Source organism: Pelobates fuscus, chromosome 2 (genome assembly GCF_036172605.1).
Source record: "Pelobates fuscus isolate aPelFus1 chromosome 2, aPelFus1.pri, whole genome shotgun sequence".
Lineage (NCBI taxonomy): Eukaryota > Metazoa > Chordata > Amphibia > Anura > Pelobatidae > Pelobates > Pelobates fuscus.
The window spans coordinates 319078288-319100508 of record NC_086318.1 but is presented as its reverse complement, the minus strand read 5'-3'; the positions used below and the strand labels follow the sequence as shown (position 1 = coordinate 319100508).

General features: G+C 38.2%; 1 protein-coding gene across 2 annotated transcripts in view; it reads left to right on the top strand.

Moving 5' to 3' along the window:
- Positions 1–22221, top strand: part of SOBP (sine oculis binding protein homolog) — a 153291-nt gene that overhangs the window by 88026 nt on the left and 43044 nt on the right. For both annotated transcript variants that reach the window (XM_063443539.1, XM_063443538.1), the window contains one exon: positions 20050–20145. In XM_063443539.1, the coding sequence (XP_063299609.1) occupies positions 20050–20145 (96 nt within the window). The remainder of the gene's footprint in view (positions 1–20049; positions 20146–22221) is intronic.

Below are 22221 nucleotides of genomic sequence, written 5' to 3'. Positions count from 1 at the left end.
TAAGGTCCGGTATACGTATCCTGTACCTGTTTGTACTCTGCGTGTTGGATCCCTGTCCCGATCCTGACACTCTGCTCCCCTTCCCTCGCGTGCCGCTTAATGAGACCGGGGCCGGAATATGACGTCATATTCCGGCCCCGGTCTATTTCTAGTGCGCGAGGGAGGGGAAACAGAGACAGAACAGCCTGCTCCCCCTGCGGCCGCCAGAAGGGCTTCCCCTGCGGCCGCCATCCAAGCACTCCATGCGGCCGCAGGACACCTATCAGTCTGCCCACCCACCCACCCACACAGATAGCAACAAGTGTCTGTGTCATGCTGTGTGTGTGTGTGTGTCATGCTATGTGTGTGTCTGTCTGTGTCATGCTGTGTGTGTGTCTGTCTGTCTGTGTCATGCTGTGTGTGTCTGTATGTCATGCTGTGTGTGTGTGTGTCTGTCTGTCATGCAGTGTGTGTGTGTCATGCTGTGTGTATGTCTGTCTGTGTCATGCTGTATGTGTGTGTCTGTCTGTGTCATGGTGTGTGTGTGTCTTTCTGTCTGTGTCATGCTGTGAGTGTGTGTGTGTCTGTCTGTGTCATGGTGTGTGTCTGTGTCATGGTGTGTGTGTGTCTGTGTCATGTGTGTGTGTGTCTGTGTCACGGTGTGTCTGTATCATGGTGTGTGTGTGTGTGTCTGTCATGGTGTGTGTGTGTCTGTCTGTGTCATGGTCTGTGTCATGGTGTGTCTGTCATGGTGTGTGTGTGTCTGCCATGGTGTGTGTGTGTCAGTCGTGGTGTCTGTGTGTGTTTTTAAAAATAGTGTTTTACTCACCTTTTTTTTTTCCCCAACGTCGTGCTGGTCTCTGCCTCTATGACTGAGATCATCAAGCTTGATGAACTCAGCCAATCCGCACTGACACAGGAAGCGCTTCTAGTGACCGTCTGAGTGTCTGTCACTAGAGGTGTCACTAGGAAGCAATGTAAACACTGCCTTTTCTCTGAAAAGTCAGTGTTTACATTCAAAAGCCTGCAGGGACAGGCTATATACACCAGAACCACTACGTTAAGCTGTGTGTGTGTGCGCCTGCTAGTGAGTGAGCTTGCTTGCATGTGTGTGTGTGCCTGCTAGTGAGTGAACTTGTGTTTTTATGTCAATGAGCTTATGTATATTAGTGAAATTGTTTGTCTATGAGGCTGTGTATCAATGAGCTTGTGTGTGTCAGTGAGAATGTCTGTGTCTGCATGTGAGTATGCTTACTGTATAATTAAATGCTTTACTCTGAAAGGACCAATATTTTATATTAGAGAAAGCAATATATATTATATATATATTATATATATATATTACTCAATCATCTGGGGTGACAAGTCATAGCCTTACATATTACATACGGCAATATATGGCGCAATGACTTATGGGGCTGGCATAGATTTTTTTATTCCAGGGCTGCTTTGTATCCCCAGTCCGGCCCTGCTTATACTCGAGTATATACGGTAAATCGCCAGGCACCTTTATTCCAAATAAAGATACAGTGAATGGGTCACCCTCGGACGATCATTTCAGCCTTCTTTGGGCCTCATTGGCAAGGTGTGGCTGATACATTTTTAGGCACAGTGAGCACGGGGTCCACGTCTGGATTTTACCCTTTTGACTTAGGGAGACCGTAACTATATGCATCGAGTTAGTCCTCGCTCAGGTCTCAGAAAGGTTTTTGCTCACTTCCGCCATTACAGCGATAACCTATACCAAGGGTTCCCAACCCAGACCTCAAGTACCCCCTACCAGTCCAGAATTTAGGGATTACCCTGTTGTATCTAAAGTGTTTTTTTCTCTGAAAACACCTTAGACACAACTGGGTAATCCCTAAATCCTGGGCTGGTAGGGGGTACTTGAGGATTGGGTTGGGAACCACTGACCTATACCATTTACATATCAGACTGATTCCACCTATTAAAGGACCACTCTAGGCACCCAGACCACTTCAGCTTAATGAGGTGGTCTGGGTGCCAGGTCCTTCTAGGGTTAACCCATTTTTTCATAAACATAGCAGTTTCAGAGAAACTGCTATGTTTATGAATGGGCTAAGCCTTCCCCCTATGTCCTCTAGTGGCTGTCTCATTGACAGCCGCTAGAGGCGCTTGCGTGCTTCTCACTGTGATTTTCACAGTGAGAGCACGCCAGCGTCCATAGGAAAGCATTGTGAATGCTTTCCTATGTGACCGGCTGAATGCGCGCGCAGCTCTTGCCGCGCGTGCGCATTCAGCCGACGGGGAGGAGAAGAGGAGGATCGGAGGAGGAGAGCAGGAGGAGATCTCTCCGCCCAGCGCTGGAAAAAGGTAAGATTTAACCCCTTTCCCCTTTCCAGAGCCGGGCGGGAGGGGGTCCCTGAGGGTGGGGGCACCCTCAGGGCACTCTAGTGCCAGGAAAACGAGTATGCTTTCCTGGCACTAGAGTGGTCCTTTAAGACAGTCCAGATCTGAAACGCCGGAATGTTCCCACTCTGTGAAAGATATACTTTGTACACTTAAATAAACATACATCCCAACATTGCTCTTGAAATTGGGGTACACTTGCCCACAGAAGGGGAGTGTCAGGCTGATTGACAGCATTATGGCCAGTCCCACTCCGGGCAGACAATGCAGAGAGCACTGCTGATGTACCCTCTGCATTGTCCGGTTGTCCTCAGCACAGGGTGAGCATGTCTAATGATCCATTTGTGCTGTGCTTGCTGGGGACAAAATTGGGATAATGGACTGGACACTGAAATTGGCACAGTTGGGAGGTCTGACAAAATCATTCCATTTGTTTTATGTTTTATTTCCTGTGTGGACAGCGGGCTCACCTTAACCTTTGGTGTCGATACTAGTAAAAATTACAAGACTGTGTGGCATGGGTTAGATAACACCTATACTGGAGTATACTGACTGGATCATATATAAAATTAGGACAAAATAATGAAGAGCAGAATAGGTTTAGCTAGCATAATGCCATAGCAAAGTTTATTCCAAGATATAATTCTCTGGTCTTAAAATGGCATGCACCACGGTGCATTCTTGTAGGGTGCCATCCTAGTTAGCTAAGGGCAGAGGATTCCTTAGCTAATTTTAAAACTACAATTTTGTGCTAAAAACCTTGATATAGCATGTGGTGTGTTCTGTCGGATAGATATAGTATAGAAGGAATTAAATAGCAGCGATTTGTGATTTAAAGTGCTTCTGCTACTGATATTTAGGGCAGTGGTGGAACTACTGCATGCTTTGGGAGCCCATTGGGTGGAACATGCACTTAGAACAACCCAATGGGTATTATTGATGAAGAGGGTGCCCCGGCCATTAAACAGCTCCAATGGGGAGCACGGGAGGAAGGCAGGTAGCGGCGGCACCACCACAGGCATAGGCAGCATGGGGGAGAAGGTGGAAGACGATATTGGTGTTCCAGGCCCCAAGCTCGCTCCCACCAGTAGCAGAACCCCAAGCAAACCACCCTCTTGGACACAAAAGGTATCCAAGTGTGTAAGTATGCATGTGGCAGTTTATGTGTCTATGTGCATACATCCAAGCAATCACATACCAACACAACATGAAAACACACTCCTGCAATAGAACACACATATTACGTCCAAACACACTTCTGCATTCAAACTACAAGATAATATAAAAAACACACTCTTCACTCAAACACCGATACTACACAAATGTACATCCGCATATAAAAGCCAACATTACATCCAAACAAATCCCTGCAATCAAACACAGAAATTCCATGCAAACACATTCCTATATAAAAACACTAATATTTTTATACAAGCACCCCATCAATCAAACACCAACACTACACACAAAAGCACATCTGCATTTAAAAGCCAACACTACACTCAAACACATCTCTGCATTCAAATGCAAACATTCCAAACCAGTACAAACAATCATTCCAGACACATACAAATACACCCCTACATGCACACACATACGCTATACAAAAACATGCTGATATTCAAACGCATAAAAACTGCTCAAAAATTACAACCCTGCAAGGTTGGACAAATGGTAGATCCCCAGCTGGCATAGCATCGTTTGAATTGTATGAAAGATGGGGATCAACCTTTAGGCCCACCACTGATTTAGGGGCAATCGGTAAAAGGAATCAAGATGAGGTACCCCTCTTTCAGCTTCACTGCAGGAACTGTGATGAGACTGCCTGTTTTATATTAGTAGACTGTATCTCACATTTTGTTTAATTGTAAAATGCATTATTCCATTTTTGTATCTTTCTACAAGAGTTAAAAAAACAAAACCTTGACATTGTAATTTCATTTGATTTCAGTATGCTTGAGACTAGATCTAGCTGTACAAGAAGTGTATAAGGTAGTCTTCATCAAATTAAGATTTAGACTGCTCAGCAGGTAATATCTTGCGGATGGCACATTTTTCTCTGTGGCTACACTATGCCAGTTAAACATTGTGCCATCGCATTAGTGTGACATTCAGCAAATGAGCTCCAGAAAGCCAGCACAGCATGTAAATACATTTACTTTGGTCGCAAGTCCCAAAAACACAACTGTTCATTTCTTTTCCCTTCAAATCCATTCATTAAAGACAAACTCTACAACAAATCATATAAATACAATAAGATAAAATGTCAAAATAAAAAGCATAGACATTGGCATCTATTAACCCACTTAACGTCATATTGAAAGGAACACTAGAGGCACCAAGACCACTTCATCGCAATGTGCTCTGTTTTTTAACCCTGCCGTTGAAAACACTGCCGTTTTGTAGGAACACAAATGTTTACATTACAGGGATAACCTACCCTTAAGTGGCTGTCAATATGACAGCCACTAGAGGTGCTTCTATAAAATAGCAAAAGGCCATCTGATTGGCGCAGTGTGGCATTTTGCCGCACATGCACACTGGCCTCCCAAGCATTGGATTGGCTGAGATCATCAAGACTGATGAGTTCAGTCAAAGAAGCGGAGCTACATGGACGAAACCGATATGTCAAGGGCTAAAAGGTAAGTAAATGACAATTTTTAATCTTCTCAGCGCTGGCTCGGTCGCCTAAACGGTGACTAATTCCTAATGCTATAGTGTTTCTTTACCATTAAAACAGAAATATAGCTGGCTTGGAATTTTTTTCCAGATAATCCTGTAACTTGAAATTAATTTTGAGTTAAATTGTTCATGCCGCAATATATATTGGATTGACTACATGATTATGTTACATTGGAGAATGTAAGTTTTACGACATTTGTTGTAAAAAAAAAATTATTCTGTATTGACATTATTGGTAGCAATATACTAAGATACCGACTGTTTGTTTACTCAACAAGTTTGTCAATGTCGTGATTGTCACCATCATGGCAAGCGCTGTATTTTGCAAAGGATAAAATTGGGCGTTCTACCAATTATGGTGATGTGCATTCATTTAAAACATGAATGATATATTTGATATAGTAGCTTATCTATTATCTGGTTTTCACGATATATCTCCCCATTTACTGAAACCAGTTTCAAGAAGCTCAATCGAATGCTTTCTATACTATACCTCGATTCTAAGTATAAATTGAATTGTTGGTATTGTGCCATGCGTAAAGGCTGTAAGGTATTAATAATATGTTAGTATATTTCAGTAATGTCGTTCTATTGGAATGTATCAAAATCTGCATCCCAATACTAGTCTTAAATAAGAACATAATGTATGGCCAGTGGGAGACAAGCAGGTGAAATAGTCTCTCCTCTATTGGACACTTGCAGTCCTCTCTACTTAGCAACTCAGCCTGCTTCCCTGCAGCTCCTGTAGTCGTTCCAATATGTCACACACCAGGTGTGATTGGAGACTGATAAGATTAGTAGCATCTCTAACTGTGCCCTAAATAGAATTATGTAGTCTCTTTCTTTTTTTACATTATTAGCATTTCCAGGAAAACTAAAATATAAATAATCTTTTTTTTTTAATTTTTTAAATTTTTTAAGTCTCAGATTAGAGTTTCCATATTAACCCATTAAGGACCGATGGCAATATATGTCCGTATATGAGCAGTGCATTCCACTCTGCAATAAGGTCCTTAAGAACCAGGTTATAATGAATGTGATTGGTTGTTAAGTGATTGGATACAGCAGTTCTGCAGCACTGGGGGTGCAAGGCTTTTTTCTTTAATATGCAGTTTGAAAAGGGCAAACAACAGACAACTAGTCCTGCTGCTGAGAAAGTGCCAAGACAGGGACAAAACGCGTCTTGGACCTCTTTGAAGGTTTTCTGGGACGCTCTCCAGTGACTCTTCCCCCCGCCCCCAGTAGATTTTGCTATCTACAGCTGCCTTTTGCCTTTTCCTGCTTTCCACTTTTTTCCTTTTGGATGCCTTTTGCCTTTCCCTGGATTTCCACCTATTTGAACGTGCATATCAGTGGCACACTGGCTTTTGGTGCAAATATTGGAGGTAACATCTTATTAGGTGGGCTACTAGTTATTATTTCCTCTATCTATTTTTTTATAAATTGTGCACTTATTCATTACTAACCTGTGGCGTTATTTTAGAGCTATTACCGTGTGCAGGCTTCAATGGAAATATTGGTGTACCACAACTAGTCCTGGTGACAGTAATTGATACGTTCCTTGTAATAAAGGCCTTTTCGGGATGGTGTAATAAAGAAATATTCAGAGGAGTTATGTGGGCTGCATTATGTAATATTTTTTAATTGAGGAAATGGAGTCTTGAATAGTCCAACAGAAATGCGACATGTTGACCTTCATTCTATAGCACCATAGAATTGTTTCACTATAACTTAAAGTATTGTACACTATAAACCTCTTTGTTCTGGTTCGTATTGCTAAAGTAACATGCAGATCATCACCCGCAAGGCTTTACTGGGACCGGCTTGCCATCAAAATGTAGACACACACCTGGCAACACAGAATCACAGATGCTTCAATAAGAGCAGAAATCTGGTCTCATAACAAAATACATTGCATGCTAGAGGCAAACATAAACTGATAATCTGCCATCCTCCTCTCGAAATTGCTGCAAAATCCATTAGCTACACAGATGTGTGTATTTTACATTGTGTATGAAATTTGGCACTGTCGTTTATGAATTAAAAAGGATTACTCATACCAGCTCACATTAACAAATCTATAAATATAATGTGGTTGTGCATGTGCAAACGACTGATGTTCAGTAAAATGCCTTTTGGAATAATGGCATCACATAGAGGTGCCATTTTGGAAGTGTTGTTAAATAATTTATTTTAACAGACCTAAATAAAAAGTCCTGAGTGTTGGAATCAACTGGACTCCTGAGTCCGAGGCACCCTTGCCCTGCAAATCCCTTTTGTCTGATGGTCAAATGGTAAAGTTGCATAGCCGTTTTTTTTTTTTTCAATTTGACATTTTTAATTTATTTTCACAAGTATTTAAACAATTCTTCCAACAATGATTTGATCATTGCACAATTGACATTAATATTAATACATAGGGACACATGTAAGAATGCATTAATATCATGTATACATGCAGTAAGCATATAGTAAGCATTTATTTCATACCATGTAAACACCATGAAATCTGAATATCTCCTGATATCCATATATAAAAAAAAATATATTATTCACATATTATGTGTTAGGTATGCACATAACATGTTCAATGAAAACCATTTCTGTCCTTTAAAAATGATATATAATATGTATGGGGCACCGCCGCACCTGAATAGAAACAATTAAATTATAGTGGAACAAACCTGTAGCTCAAATTCAAGATTTTGTTTTGGTTTCTAACCTTGATTATTGCTTCTGTCTTTACGGCATTTGATGTGTGTAGATATGTATGAGAGGATGTTTCTTATCTCAAACTAAATAGTATTCTTATTCCAAAATTCTCTATTTAAAACTAACATTTTTTTAAAGACACAATGAATATTTAGGGTTATATAAGCATTATTTTTCTACTGTGAATTTTATTAAGTTCTCTTGTTTGATATTGAAAGTGATACAGAAGAATACATTGTTTAACAACCAACAACTATAGGAAAAAACATACAAGGATGAGATGGGAATAATGGATAATGGAAAGAAAATGAAAGGACCACTATAGTTCCAGGAAAACAAACTTGTTTTCCTGGCTCTATAGGGTCTTTGGGTCCCACTCCCGTCCGGGTTTTAGGGGGAGGAATGGGTTAAATTCTTACTTTTCTCCAGAGCTGGGCTCCCTCGGCGCTGGGGACTCTCCTCCCTCTTCCGAAGTCATCCGCCGAATAGGCAGTCAGTCCATAGGAAAGCATTTTTTCAATGCTGTTCTATGGACGCTGGCGTCTTCTCACTGTGAAAATCACAGGGAGAAGCGCAGAAGCGCCTCTAGCGGCTGTCAATGAGACAGTCACTAGAGGCTGGATTAACCCTATTGTAAACATAGCAGCTTTTCTGAAACTGCTATGTTTACAGCTGCAGGGTTAACCCTAGATGGACCAGGCACCCAGACCACTTCATTGAGCTGAAGTGGTCTGGGTGCCTATAGTGGTCCTTTAGTGATTATTTTTGTTGAATTCTAGAGAAATGACTAATGTACACTATTTAATGTAAATGAAACCAATCTATCACAAAACTTGTAGCTAATGGATATTGGACAACATAGCCAGTAGTAATGACCCAGAATTATATTCACTAAATAATTTTAGAGTGTAGTGACAATATTCAGAAAATCTTTAAATAATCAGAAACACACATCAACTGTACTTGATTAACTGTAAATACCTGACCTAAATAGTCAAAGTAATATTCTTCATACAAGGTTTATTGGTTCGTAGATTCAATGTTCTATTATTTACCAGTTTTTGCAGAAATAATATCCAACCTTTAATGGATGCAATGGTAGATTTTGACAGTAAAAATACTGATCATTTCACCTACGTAATCCTTTATGCCCCACCAAAAATGACATGTAGAAAATAAATTGCTAGATATCCTGCATGCAAGTAATTCTATGAAAATCCAAGATGGCTTCCTCAGACTGAGCGGGTGACACTTCCTGTTCCAATGCCGGTTTCAGTTGTATTAAACGTAGAAGGTCTTAGAATGTTAAGTCTTAACATGTTCGGCTGCTGCCCGATTCTCTGTGAAAGTATTTTTTAAGCGAGATGTAACCTAATGAGAGACCAAATCTGGTTTCCTCTCATACAAAGGGCTAATGTGAATGTCCTAAAATAAACCAATAAAGATTGCAATTTAAAGAAAAATAAAATAAAAAAATACTGATCATTTATGTACAGATAGAAAATGAACAGGCAGGCAGACAGACAAACTGATAGATATTGGAGTCTTTCTTTCTTGATTGGTTTAGCACATTGACAGTGACATCTATTGATGCCCCAGTAAATAAATGTTCCTGCCATGCTTCACACCAACTAGTAAAATAGAAAGCAGTGGCAGTAATATTGATGCAAAACATTAAAACGTGATATACTAAAACCCTACTTAAAAGCTTTTTTGTTTCTTAAAGCATGCTTGGAATGAAAGCCTACTTATTTAATGGAAATACGTACCGCAAACCATATAATCATTATTTGCTAACATGCATCCACACCATTGAATGGTACCGTTTTAATTTGATGTGTGGCAGCTAAGTATGTTTTTCAGTCCAAATGTATTCAGCGTACAGCTGTGCCCAGCGATAACACAGTGATTGTATGTACAGCCAAGTAATGCAGAGCCTTTCCCCACATACTGAGATCATTCTGCAATTTATTGAGCGGCTACGTTGCCATAAATGCCAAGGGCATGGTAATAAATTATGTGCTGGGAGCATGCTGAACAACAGTTCCAGAATGTTGGGTTTGACCGAGAATTCAAACACTTTAAAAGGGCTCTGTTATATACTATGTGTGTATATATGCCCTGATGTAGAATATTTTGAAAATCTATTCAGCAGTTTTCATTAAAAAAAATTAAAAAAATCAAACAAAAGATTGTAAGCTAACCGTGGTCAGTTGGAGAGCAGTTCATCAAAAGAGAATTCCAAAAACAATTGTCTGTTTCTTGTACATTATTAAGCTGTGTGCTGCTCTGCAAAATTACAGGTTTTGATTGGCTGCTGACATCACATATTATCTACAGCCTTGATTTTTTTCTAATCAGTCTCCAAGATGCAATTCCAAGATGGCCACCTCCACCAGAATAAAGGGCAGACCTTCAAGTTGTAACTACAGCTAAAGTTTATCTAGCTTTCGTATATGAAAACAATATTAATCTTTTTTAAATGAATTAACGGGACACCATATTCAGGTAACCGTAGCACTTTAATAGTTCCTCAGTGAATGTAGTGGTTTAACCCAGTTCATGCATTTAAGGAGTAAATATTACAATTCTAAAGGGCACATGTTTGTGCGTACAAAAAGTTTTATATTTTTTGTATCCTAGTTTTTAAAAAGTGTTTTGTTTTTATTAACCCCTTAAGGACCAAACTTCTGGAATAAAAGGGAATTATGACATGTCACACATGTCATGTGTCCTTAAGGGGTTAATAAAAGAGCGTTAATGACAAAACATGAAAAAGAAATTAAACATAACAGAAACAAAAGAATCAATTTTTTGTGGATTTACAGTTACTCGATTTCACATCACAGGAAATGATAAATTCAGCATAAAAGAAGACTTTCATAATATGAACAAGAGTACCATACACATGATGGGCATCTGTGAGCTAAATTTAAAGTATATATTTTTTACAACATTGTAAGTACAATATAGATGTACCTGTACCTGTGCATAGTTTGAACCGGTTTTAGTTGTATCTGTTTGCATCCAATAGTATTACAGAATAATTTTAGAATACATTTATGAACTTAGAGGGAAAGCCTTTCTTTTTGTGGCTTTGAATCTTGAATCTTGCGTTGGTAATGTAATTCCCTATCGAGTGCCCCTGCCAGCACTAACAGTGATTTCCGATTTAAAGTCTATGGTGGGCCTTTCTTCAACAGACAGCAGTCATTCCTGATCATAGATTAGATGTGTGCATGCTCAGCACGGGTAGCTATTAATAAAGTTCATCGTATGCACCATCTAGTTATCCCTTCCATCAATTACATGTGTGCTTTTTAATTGGATATTGATTGTTTCAAGGTAAATGAGATAAGGCTTGGCAGCAGATACAAACAAAAAAAAATGATTTTTTTTTTCTTGATAAATAGAAGCTTGGGATTTTGAGCCGTCAACCATTTCATAAATAGGTCTTAGGGGGATGCATTGTTCTATTCATTAGGTTATTGTTTTCTAAATATAGACACTGATGCTAGGTAGAGTTAAAGTGGTCACTGATGGAAGTAATAAGTTACATTTAACACCCAAACTAGTATGAACCATAGCTCATACCATTCTCATCCAGGCTTGCAATGGCTCGAGTTCCAGAGTAATGATATGAGTGCATGGTTAATGTATGTATGTGGTTAGCATATCAATAAACAATAGAAACCTTGGGCATGAACTTCATTTCTTAAATCACTGCTAGGGTATAATATATTATTGTACATTATAATTTTTGATCAGATTATTTTCTTTAACAACTGATGTAACTATAACATACTCAAAATATTATTTCATTTCGTAAATTATGCTTTCTCATTGTGCATAGGCGGACCTTCCAAATGTTTTTTTTTTTAAATCACTGTTTAGTTGATATACCCCAACAAAAACATAAATGCATTTCATTAATATTTTTATCATTGGGGTTTAGCTATTAACAGCTTGTAAAAGGAGCAGTTCTTGATTGAAGCCTTTGTAAGCCCTCCTTTTTTCCCAGCCAAGAATTTAAAAAAATAATTCGTCATATTTAGTGTATTAGCGTTTTACAGAATATACATATATTACGACGTGTTGATTGCAAATTATACAGAACGTAGAATGCATTGTTAAAAAGCACAAATATAAATATAACAAAGAAAAGGAAACAGAAGCAAAACTATCACACAATAAGATTAACATTTAAAAAAGGATTATACTACGTCAGCCCCAAGGGGAGGCTTCCTACATCATGAATAATCCAACTCGACACACTGCATCAGATGTCCAGTAGATCATTATTTTGCTGCGTTATGTGTCGTGTCTGATACATATTTTAGCCAAGATTGCCACATACTGTCAATTTTTTTTTCCCCCCAGGGAAACATTTTCATTACACTTGTGTTTGTACATATAGTTACATTTAATCCTTTCCAACAAACTCTGGAAAGAAGGGGGTGTATTTGCCTTCCATCGTAAAGCTATGAGGTGGCATGCTGCAAGTGGAACATGAGTAGACAAAATTCTACTGGGTCAGAGAGCATCATTTGTGGTCAATAGCAACCTATAACTGCAGGGTTCAAAGGGTAAGTCCAGGACTGACAAAACCCTTAGTAGTGAGGCTGCCTCACAACAAAACAGCTGTATCTTTTTGGCAGAACTACCAAATGTGTAAGATGGGTCCTTCCTGATCGCCACATCTCAAACACAGGGGGAAGCAGAAGAATATATTTTATGAAGTCGAGAGGTAGCTGTGTACCATTGATATACTAGCTTAAGGTGGGTCTCTATGCAGTAGTAACATTTTGTTAGTACCTGATCCCACTTCCTGTCCGAGAGATGTAATCCACACTCCTCCTCCTATTTCTTTTGAAAAGCATATTTACGAGTGGACAAAGTCTGCTCTAGAACTGTAGAACATACTGACAGTGCGCTGGCTTTCAATGGGGACCTCCAGCATCTGTCAAGGAACATTTAAAAGGATGGATTTCCACGTTATCATGTGGGACTTGAGGATATTTTTAAGTGTCAAATAGGGGAAAATATAACTGGGAAATAACTTGAAGGCCTCCTGTAGGTGTGGGAATGGTTGCAGTTTAGTCTGCGATAACAATTGGGCCACATTAGTGATACCTTCATCTATCCGCCTCTGTACTGATAGCCAGGGGTAGTTCAGCCAGTTCCATATTAACTCATTGAAGGGCTGCCTTATGGGCCTGTAGAACTAATACCGCCTGTAATACCAACGCAGGAAGTGGGATCAGTTACTACAGTACAGAAGGATATTTGGTAGCTCCCATCCTTTGAGAAAGATTTTTGAATTAACATTGGGTGAAATCTGGCCTTCCAGTGTTCACAAATAAAATGTGTTAATAAACAAATTGTATGTTTTTGCAGAATGCTGGAGGCAGGGATATTGGTAGCAAACAGAAAACATATAAAATACATTGTGATTGTGTTTATTCTGCCAGCCCAAGATATAGAAATATGGTTCAATCAGGATAGTTCCCTCTTATACTACTGCAGAAGTCGTATGTGGTTATGTTTGAATATAGTATGCACTGATCTCGTTAGGGTAATTCCTAGGTATGTGATATATGAGGCTCTCCATTCAGTTATGCCTACTTTTGAGGTCTATCATCAATGACTGACAGGAATTCATCAACATGACTTGATGCTTCATCTGAGTAAGCTTACAATATGACAACTGACCAGACTGAGACAGGTTCGACAAGACCACTGGTGAGATTTGGACAGGTCACTGAACATAAGTATCATGTTGTTTGCATGTTTGCAAACAACATAGTCTTTATTATCAATGTCAATACCCGAGATATCTGTGTGATGTCTGAGTGACTGTGCTACTCGTTCATATGACAGTATGAAAAGGAGAGGGGATAAAGGGCAGCCTTGATGGGTACCATTTGATATGTTTAATGACACTGATAAAAAAACAGCATTGAGGACATTGGCAGTTGGATATTTATATCAAGCCATTACCCTGATATTAGCTGTTGCGGGAAGCCATATTTGTCCAACGCATGGGTCATATGTCCAGGCTCCTAAAACCTTCCCTGTTAGCTCTCTTGAGGTGAGACAGCATGATAAGCAGTTTCCACTGAGTTTTACGAGCATTGGTGCGAATGAACCCTGATTGGTCGTTGTTTATTATATAATTCAGATAGTCTGTTGGCAAACAACTTCACATACAATTTAGTGTTGCTATTTACCAGAGAGATGGGTCTGAAATTGGAAGACTGGGTGGGTGTCTTTCCAGGTTTAGGTAGGGTTGTAATATGGGATCTAAGCAACTCCGACAGAGAAGCTCCTGTTCAACAGTGAGGTCCAGACTTTTTGTTGCGGTCTAATCACAAACTTTCCAATGCAGATCATTGAGAAGTCTTTGCAAGGCACTCCACTGAGCCAAACAACAGGGAAGTAACAGGATTGGCTGTCTAAATGACAGCCAGGAGGTGACACAAGGTGTATAAGAAGGACAGTTTCTATTGAAATCTGCAATTGTTGTAACAACCCAAAGTGTGTTAGTGTCCCTTTGACTGATTAAAGATGCAGCAACATTGAACTTGTACTGTGACTTAGATTGAACACTGATCCCAACTATGATTCTAGATTTTATTATAATTGTTGTAATGTGTGAACCTCAGGCCAGTGTTTCATTCAGCGGTGACAGGAACTCATTTGGACATTTCAGGCTTATATCACAAATTAATTGTACAGGTTTAAATCAATGTTGTGACAATTTCACAAAAAATAAATATATCAGGCATTACTCTAATCAGTGGCTGTCACTGAACATAAAAATAATATTAAGTCAGGTGCTGGGGCTGTAAGGGTTAAATGACTTAGTGCATTATATGTGTAGGCTACTGGATGCGAACATTTTAACTGAGGAAACATTTTGGAAAAAAGTGAGTTGTCATTTTGTGGGATTAACACTTTCACACTCAGTGACTGTTTACTAGCTGGTTGAGAAATGCATTAGAAAGCCAAAGAGGCAATCTCTAGGTAACGAGTGTGAGATCCTTGAGTAGCCTACAGAGTAATTGTGAGAAATGTGGGATATAATTTATCTCCAGCAATGAAAATGATCCATTATGCTTCCCCTCTACTTTCAGCATCTCTGCTCACTTCCCACACCTTCACTTCGTTCCTGCTTTCTAATTCATCATATTCCCTCCATGGCCCCATAATGTGATAATCATATGAAAATTTAAACTTTTAAGGGAAGACTAAAGCATTATTGGAATTTTAAATATCTCACAACATTGCTAGTTAACAGTGAGCCAGCAGAAATATATTGTTTAAAGGGGCACTCTAAGCAACAAAATTGCAACAGCCTATTGTACTTGTTATTGTGCAATGAGTCTGTGGGTGCTGTCTCCACAATCTTCAAGCAATTTGACAAAAACAAGGAATCTTTGCTGGTGCTTAACATCTAATTCTTTTTCTGCAGCTCAGGTAATGTTGAAGCGATTATGAGAATTATGCATATACGCTAAAGTGCTCTCTACAATGTGCATCTTAAAATGCCATACCAGTCACACAGGCTGCAACTCTTACACAAAAAATCGCAACACGACTTACAAACAAGGCTTACAACCAGTTACAACAAATGCTAATTCTGTTGTATGAGCAAGAACATACTGTTTTTAAAAGCGGGCCTTCCCGGGCACTTACAGTCCAGCCCAGCCTTTTTTTGTGGAATGCTGAGGAAATGCAGAAGTGGACTTTCACATTAGCTTGTTGAACTTTGGGTGGCAATAATAGTTTTGGAACGCGAGATGATCCCACCTACATTGGTCTCAGCCTATCAGTGCAGTCCAAAGCTGGATGGACTAATGTAGGAGTCCACTTCCAATTAGGGAAGCAACAACAGATTTCTTCATTTATTTATTTATTTATTTTGACTTACACCCGAATCTATCCATAGATGCTGGCAGAGCCTCAGTTTGTGTTAAACTGCTTGCAAATGGTTCAACACAAGCTGCCTGGATGGAGGTACAGGGGGCATAAGTAAATGTGAGCAGATAAGAACGAGATCAATAATATCATACATGCTATCATATGAATTATCAAAAAACAAACAAACAACACCCCTGATAATTAAAGTTCAGTTAGCGAACACTGTCCACAAACCGGAATTATTTGCTGTAGAGTGACCTTCTCTGTTAGCAAAGGCTAACATTCTGGCCTGGAACAAATGATATAATATCAGAGTAGATCTGGCAACTTGTTATCTGGGGGACAAGTACAAATGAATGACCCTTATTTTGCACAGTGAGAACATTCTTTGTAAATGGTCCTACTCACACAATGCATCCAATATATGGATTTGACAAATAGAGGATGCTGGAGTTGTGACAAAATTCCCTGCAACCTACCTCGGTATGATCAACGCAGCATGACCGAACATTCTCAGAGATCTGCCTCATCATCATGCCTCAACATGGAATTCACGGCACAAGAGTCCCTTTAGCTTGATTGTGAGGGAGCAAGGATGCAAAATGAGTCTACTATTACTCTTCATCTTCTTTATTTCTCCACTTTCATGGCCATTTCAGCACACATTATTTGTATGTCTTTTTGTGCATCATTTTCCCAGGAGTAACTGTGCTGACTTTGCTCGAGAGTGATACATTGGAGATGATTTTTTGCTCAGTTCCATTTAAACTATGTTTTTTTTTTTTTTTTTAAAACACTAGAAGCATTATATTGAACAATAGCATGTGTTTGACAAAGAACAGCATGTTTATTTATATTTATTCACACATCCAATTAAATATAAGCAATTTCATTGAATTTCTTTAAAGAAGTATAGTTAGCATATGGAACCCCATACTTTTGAAAAGCCTGTCTTTAGGTAGCTACAAATTAGGAAATTAATGATTTGATATCATCCTAGCTATAGACAGAAAAAGCAAACAGTCAATGACCATAGAAAAACAACCTCAGAAGAATTTCAGTCTATTAGTTTCAAACTAAATATGGATTTAAAAGTTCTATGTTGAGATAAAATATACATCTTCCTTGGAAGAAGACACCAACAAAAATAAAATTATAATTTATAGATATTTCAGCACACATTATTTGTATGTATATAGCTTTCAATCTAGAGAATGAACATTGATGACTTGCTCCTTAGCATCAATGCATATTTAGTTATGATTACCCTAAGTAGCTTTTAAGCCTACTCTGCATGTCTGTTTCTCTGTAACAAAAAGAAGAGTTAAAGGGACGCTATAGGCACCCAGATCACTTCATCTCATTGACGTAGTCTAGGTGCAGTGTCCCAGTCCCACTTACTCCTGCAATGTAAACCATTTTCAAGAAACTGCAATGACTACATTGCAGAGCTAAGACTACCTCCAGTGCCTGTCAATAGAGGCACTTCTTGGTGGACCACAGTGAACTATAATGTTCAGAATACTGATTTGTATTCCTTACACTATTGAATCCATTGAGTTAGGAAGCTGAAGGATTATTTATTGTACCCATGAAGAAGAAATATTGAGTCGCTAATTTAAAGTGCTATTCTACCTAAGGAGGCAGGGAACAAGGACAAATTCAGCATTGTGCATTTAAACATAAAGACTTCCCTGTGATCAGCAGATGTGGTATGCATACAATCTGTACTGATATATACTGGAATCCAAGTCATGAAATCTTGCATGTGGACTATTAGAAAAAAAGAAAGTTGTAGTTAAGAGCATATTAGAGTTTGTGATCAATAGCCAAACTAAAAATAAATGTATTCCCCTAATTTTTTATGAGACTATTTTCAAGCAGATTGTAAACTATTTAAGGATTCCCCATCACCTAAAGTCCATCTCCTATGCTTTGGGATGTCATAATGAGGAAATTAACTTCCTTGTTAATCATTGTATATAACTGTACTTGGGTAAGGCTGATTTAGCCGTACTGTATTGCTGTTAACCAACTTGGCACAGCCACATTTATGTTGTACTGTGCAAGTGAGTCAGTATGAATTAAAGGGGCTCTATAGTCACCAAAACAACTTTTGCGTAATGAAGCAGTTTTTGTATATAGATCATGCCCCTGCAGTTTCACTGCTCAATTCACTGCCATTTAGGAGTTAAATCACTTTTGTTTCTGTTTACCTCCCTTATCTGTGACTGACACAGCCTGCATGAAAACAAAAAAAATATTCTAAATTAAACTGAATTTGCAATAAAGGAAGTGTAAACATTAGATAACTCTTTACAGGAAGTGTTTAGGAAGGCTGTGTAAGTCACATGCAGGGGAGTGTAACTTGGGCTGGATAAACAAAGTAATTTAACTCTTAAATGGCACCAAAACTGCTTCATTAGGAATCGGGATAAAGTTGTTTTGGTAATTAGCTGCAACTGAATCTTGCTTCACCTGTACAAACATTTGCTACAGACAATTACAGAGCATGTTCAGATTCTGATCAAGAAGAGGAGTGCCTGATGACTCCTGACATTGGGACTTGATGCGTTGATTTATATTAGCTCACCAATAGCATATCGATTCAGCACATTTCAAGCGTGATAATACACGGACCCGTACATTTCCCATTTCATGCTTAACACAGGAGTTTAGGTACTTTTAAGGGAAAAATGCATAATGTGCGTCTTCATAATATACACATAGCAATATTTTTCTATCTGCCATTGTCTACATATTTAGGAAATGCAGAACATTTTATAAAAGGGAAGCACACATCACTATCTGCCGCTAGCTGAATGCCAGTCTCCTGTGTATTTCATACTTTCAATTTATTTTCCCTTTTAGTTCACGGATGTTTCGTTCCATTTTTTTTTAATGAGTTGGCTCCGTGCCAGAGTACCATCATTTTAATGCAGTGTAAAAATGGAATATACATAATTATATGCGAGCCATATGGGATGGAGACAGCTCAGCTGTGAATTTTAGGAGGCGAGGAGAAAACTAGACAGAGAGACAGAACAGTTGTATGAGACGAGTTGAGAGCAGAGAGCAAATGTCACCGAGAAATGAACGTTTTAATGAGTGTGTCACTGACACCCCTCCTCTCACTATATCTACTGACTCCATCAGTGGGAGCCGCGATGTAGTGTTTGTAGGAAATTAAACATTCCATCCAGACAGCCTAAAGGGTCCACTTAATATTCCCATTTAAATTGTAGCTTTCTTAATTAACAATGTAGATCAAAATAACATGCAATAATGAATGCATCATCCGGATAAAATGTTTTACCTCTGATTTGGTAATGAAGCACCGTTGACACTGATGGTGTGCGTTTCCTGATAATACAGGACTTGAGTGCATCCCAACAAATCATTTTGGATTGCAGCATCACATTCTCCTGGCAGGGCTTTCAGATGGTTGCTACAAACAAGGGAAAAACGGCATTTGTTAAATAACTTAGCAAGTAATGGCAAATACATTTGAAAGCACAGGAGGACCGAGAAACATTGGTGTGTCGTCACTGAGCTGAGGATTGTTAAGAAGTGTGAACATAATTTCACAATTTAGACCAAAACTTGGGATATTCTCCAAACACAGCTTTTATTAGATCTGCAATTTTGCCCAAAACGTGCAATTCCCTTATTAGTTTTCCTCAGTTCTAGACTCTGTGAATGAACCCCGTTAGTGGTGGTTCTCTCTCTGAGTCATTTAATCCATTGTGTACCGGAGGCGTCAGCAGTAATTTTTTTTTTTTAGGTAAATGAAAGCATCACTGGCAAAAAAAAATATTAATTATTTTTCCTAGTCCCTCAATATCATCCATTTTATTCAACAAGTACTCTGTTATAAAATGAAAGTTTAATATCAAATGCAAGTAATTTATAAAAACTGAAGTGGTTCTAACTTACCCGTGGCACCTTAGAAAGTACTTCAAAGAACACGTGTACTGCAACAGAAAAAAATAGTTTTTTATTATTAAATTGTGCAGCGTTTGTGCTCATTTACCAATTCTGATCAATTTATTTAATAACTAGAATGCAATCCTTGGTACTTAGAATCATACAGAACCTGCACCCCAATAGCCACATATAATTGTATGATAACTGTATGATTGTATGATATGTTCTGCTTATGTTTTTGTGTTATTTTACCTGGCTCATTCTACTCAGTATATTTTTTATATAGAATAATAGTTTAGGAATCTATGATAATACAAATATAGTTATGGTGTGGCTTTCTTTAAATTATTTATTTAACCTATTATATGTATGACACTATGTTTTGTTTTAGATTTGTTGAATGAATGTAGCTGTTTTATTTGAAGTCACTAAATAGGCCATTTTATGTTCCTTCAGGCTAGAGATGAAGATGGACATGGTGAAACTTTCTCCCAGCAGCACTATGCTAAGGAAACTCCGAGACTTGCCTTCAAGAATAACTGCGAGCTACTTGTAAGAAAAATTTCATAATCATTTAAACAAGTCGAGATTGTTACTTTAGCACAGTGTAAATGCTTGAATTTGTTGAAACTAGTACTACAAAGACAGTTAATTTGCATTGCATATGCTGTCAATTATAATGTTGATCAATTTCAGATTATTCACTTGGTGAGAAATTATGGAGAATTGATAGGGGGACTCCAAATTTTAGGTAAACAGATTGAGTTTTAGAAATACTACAGGCACCATAACCACTTAATTGAAATGAAGTGGTTTTGGTGCCTGTAGTATTTCTAAAGTCCACATCACCTTCTTGCCTTTAACCTCTTTTCTGCTGCTTGAGCAGCACTGATTGGCTGTGAGTTTATGTATATTTCTAAAGCATTACTTGCTAAAGCTAGCCAGTGATAGGCTAAGAGTGTCAGCTGACGATTACAGCCTATCATTCCTGCTCAAGCAAATACTTGGTTAACTCCACTTTAGAGTTGAACCATTAAAAACCTATGTAACACTTCAGGTAAAAAGGCACCGGTGTTTCTAAGCACCATGACCACTTCAGTTCATTTAGGGAATTTTGCCAAGTGGCTATTTTTTTCTAATATTTGCAGTTCATTAATCAATTCTCAACAATTCACAGTTTAATGAATGCATATCATTATTACCATATCGAATCTAACCATGTGATTTGAAGAAGCACTAACTATAGCAAAAAGTTCCCATAGAATTATTTTAGATAAAGTATATCTATATTGTTTAGCTTTCTAAAAATGTATGCATTTAATAACTTAATTGATTTAAATAAAGGAAATAACTGTGTTTAATAAATTGCTTTTATAAATTTAAAACGTAAAAAATAAATGTGTTATAGGTATTTGGTAAAGGAAACTAAACAAATATTTTTGATGATTTATTGAAATAGGTGATATCCATTCCTGCACCAATCAGCATCTCTTTATAGAGAGGCATTGTGTCAATATATCTCTATGGGATTAGAGCATTCATGCAGAGCGTGAAGATGCTGAACATCAGTCCTGCAATCTTTGCAGGATCGAAACCAGGAAGCCCCGTTAGTGACTGTCCTGAGTGACTATTCTCAGGAAAGGCTGAGTTTAACCCCTTAATGACCACATACGTACAGGGTACATCAGACAAAAAACGGTCATTAACGACCGCTAACGTACCTTGTACATCCCCGGCAAATATGAGTGCTGGAAGCGCTTCCAGCTGCTCTAAGGGTATTGCAACGATGCCTCAATCTCGAGGCATTCTGCAATACCCCTCTCACTGACGGGCCGCCGGGTGATCGCTCCCCCCGATCAATCACTTCCGGTTTCCTCCATGTGGCGCCCGGCAGTGAGGCAGAGCATCGGAAGCCATCAGGCAGGTTTCCGATGCTCTGTCTGTGTGCTGAGTGCCTCGAGGGGTCGAGGCACTCAGTAAATAAAAAAAAAAAATGAAACAATTAAATACAAAATAATATAAAAGTAAATACCCCCCACAGGAACTCGGACGTACCCTGATTGCTGCTGTTCCCTCGCCGGCGATCGTCTTCTTCTCCACAGCCCAGAGAGTCCTCCCTCAGCTAAATAGGACCACATGGGCAATGTGATCGCTCTGAAAGAGCGGTCACATGGCTGCAATAGGCGGTTCCTCTGCTGGTGAAAAGTAAAAAAAAAAAAGTTTTAAAATAAAGTAAATAAGTAAAAAAAAATATATATATATATATTTATATATTATATCTATATATAATATGTATATATAAATCTATATAAAACATCATACTAAGTGTATTTTTTATTAATATATACATATATTAATATAAAAATACACTTAGAGTAAAATTACGCATGTATATATAGAATATATAGAATAACTATATATTGTATATATATATATTATTATGAAAAATAAATAATAATTAATTAAAATAAATTTAAAAATGTAAAAATAATAAAATAAACATTTTAAAAATGATATATATGTCATTTTATTCTAACTGTGATATAGATATAGATATATATATATATATATCTATATCTATATCACAGTTAGAATAAAATGACATATATATCATTTTAAAATTACATA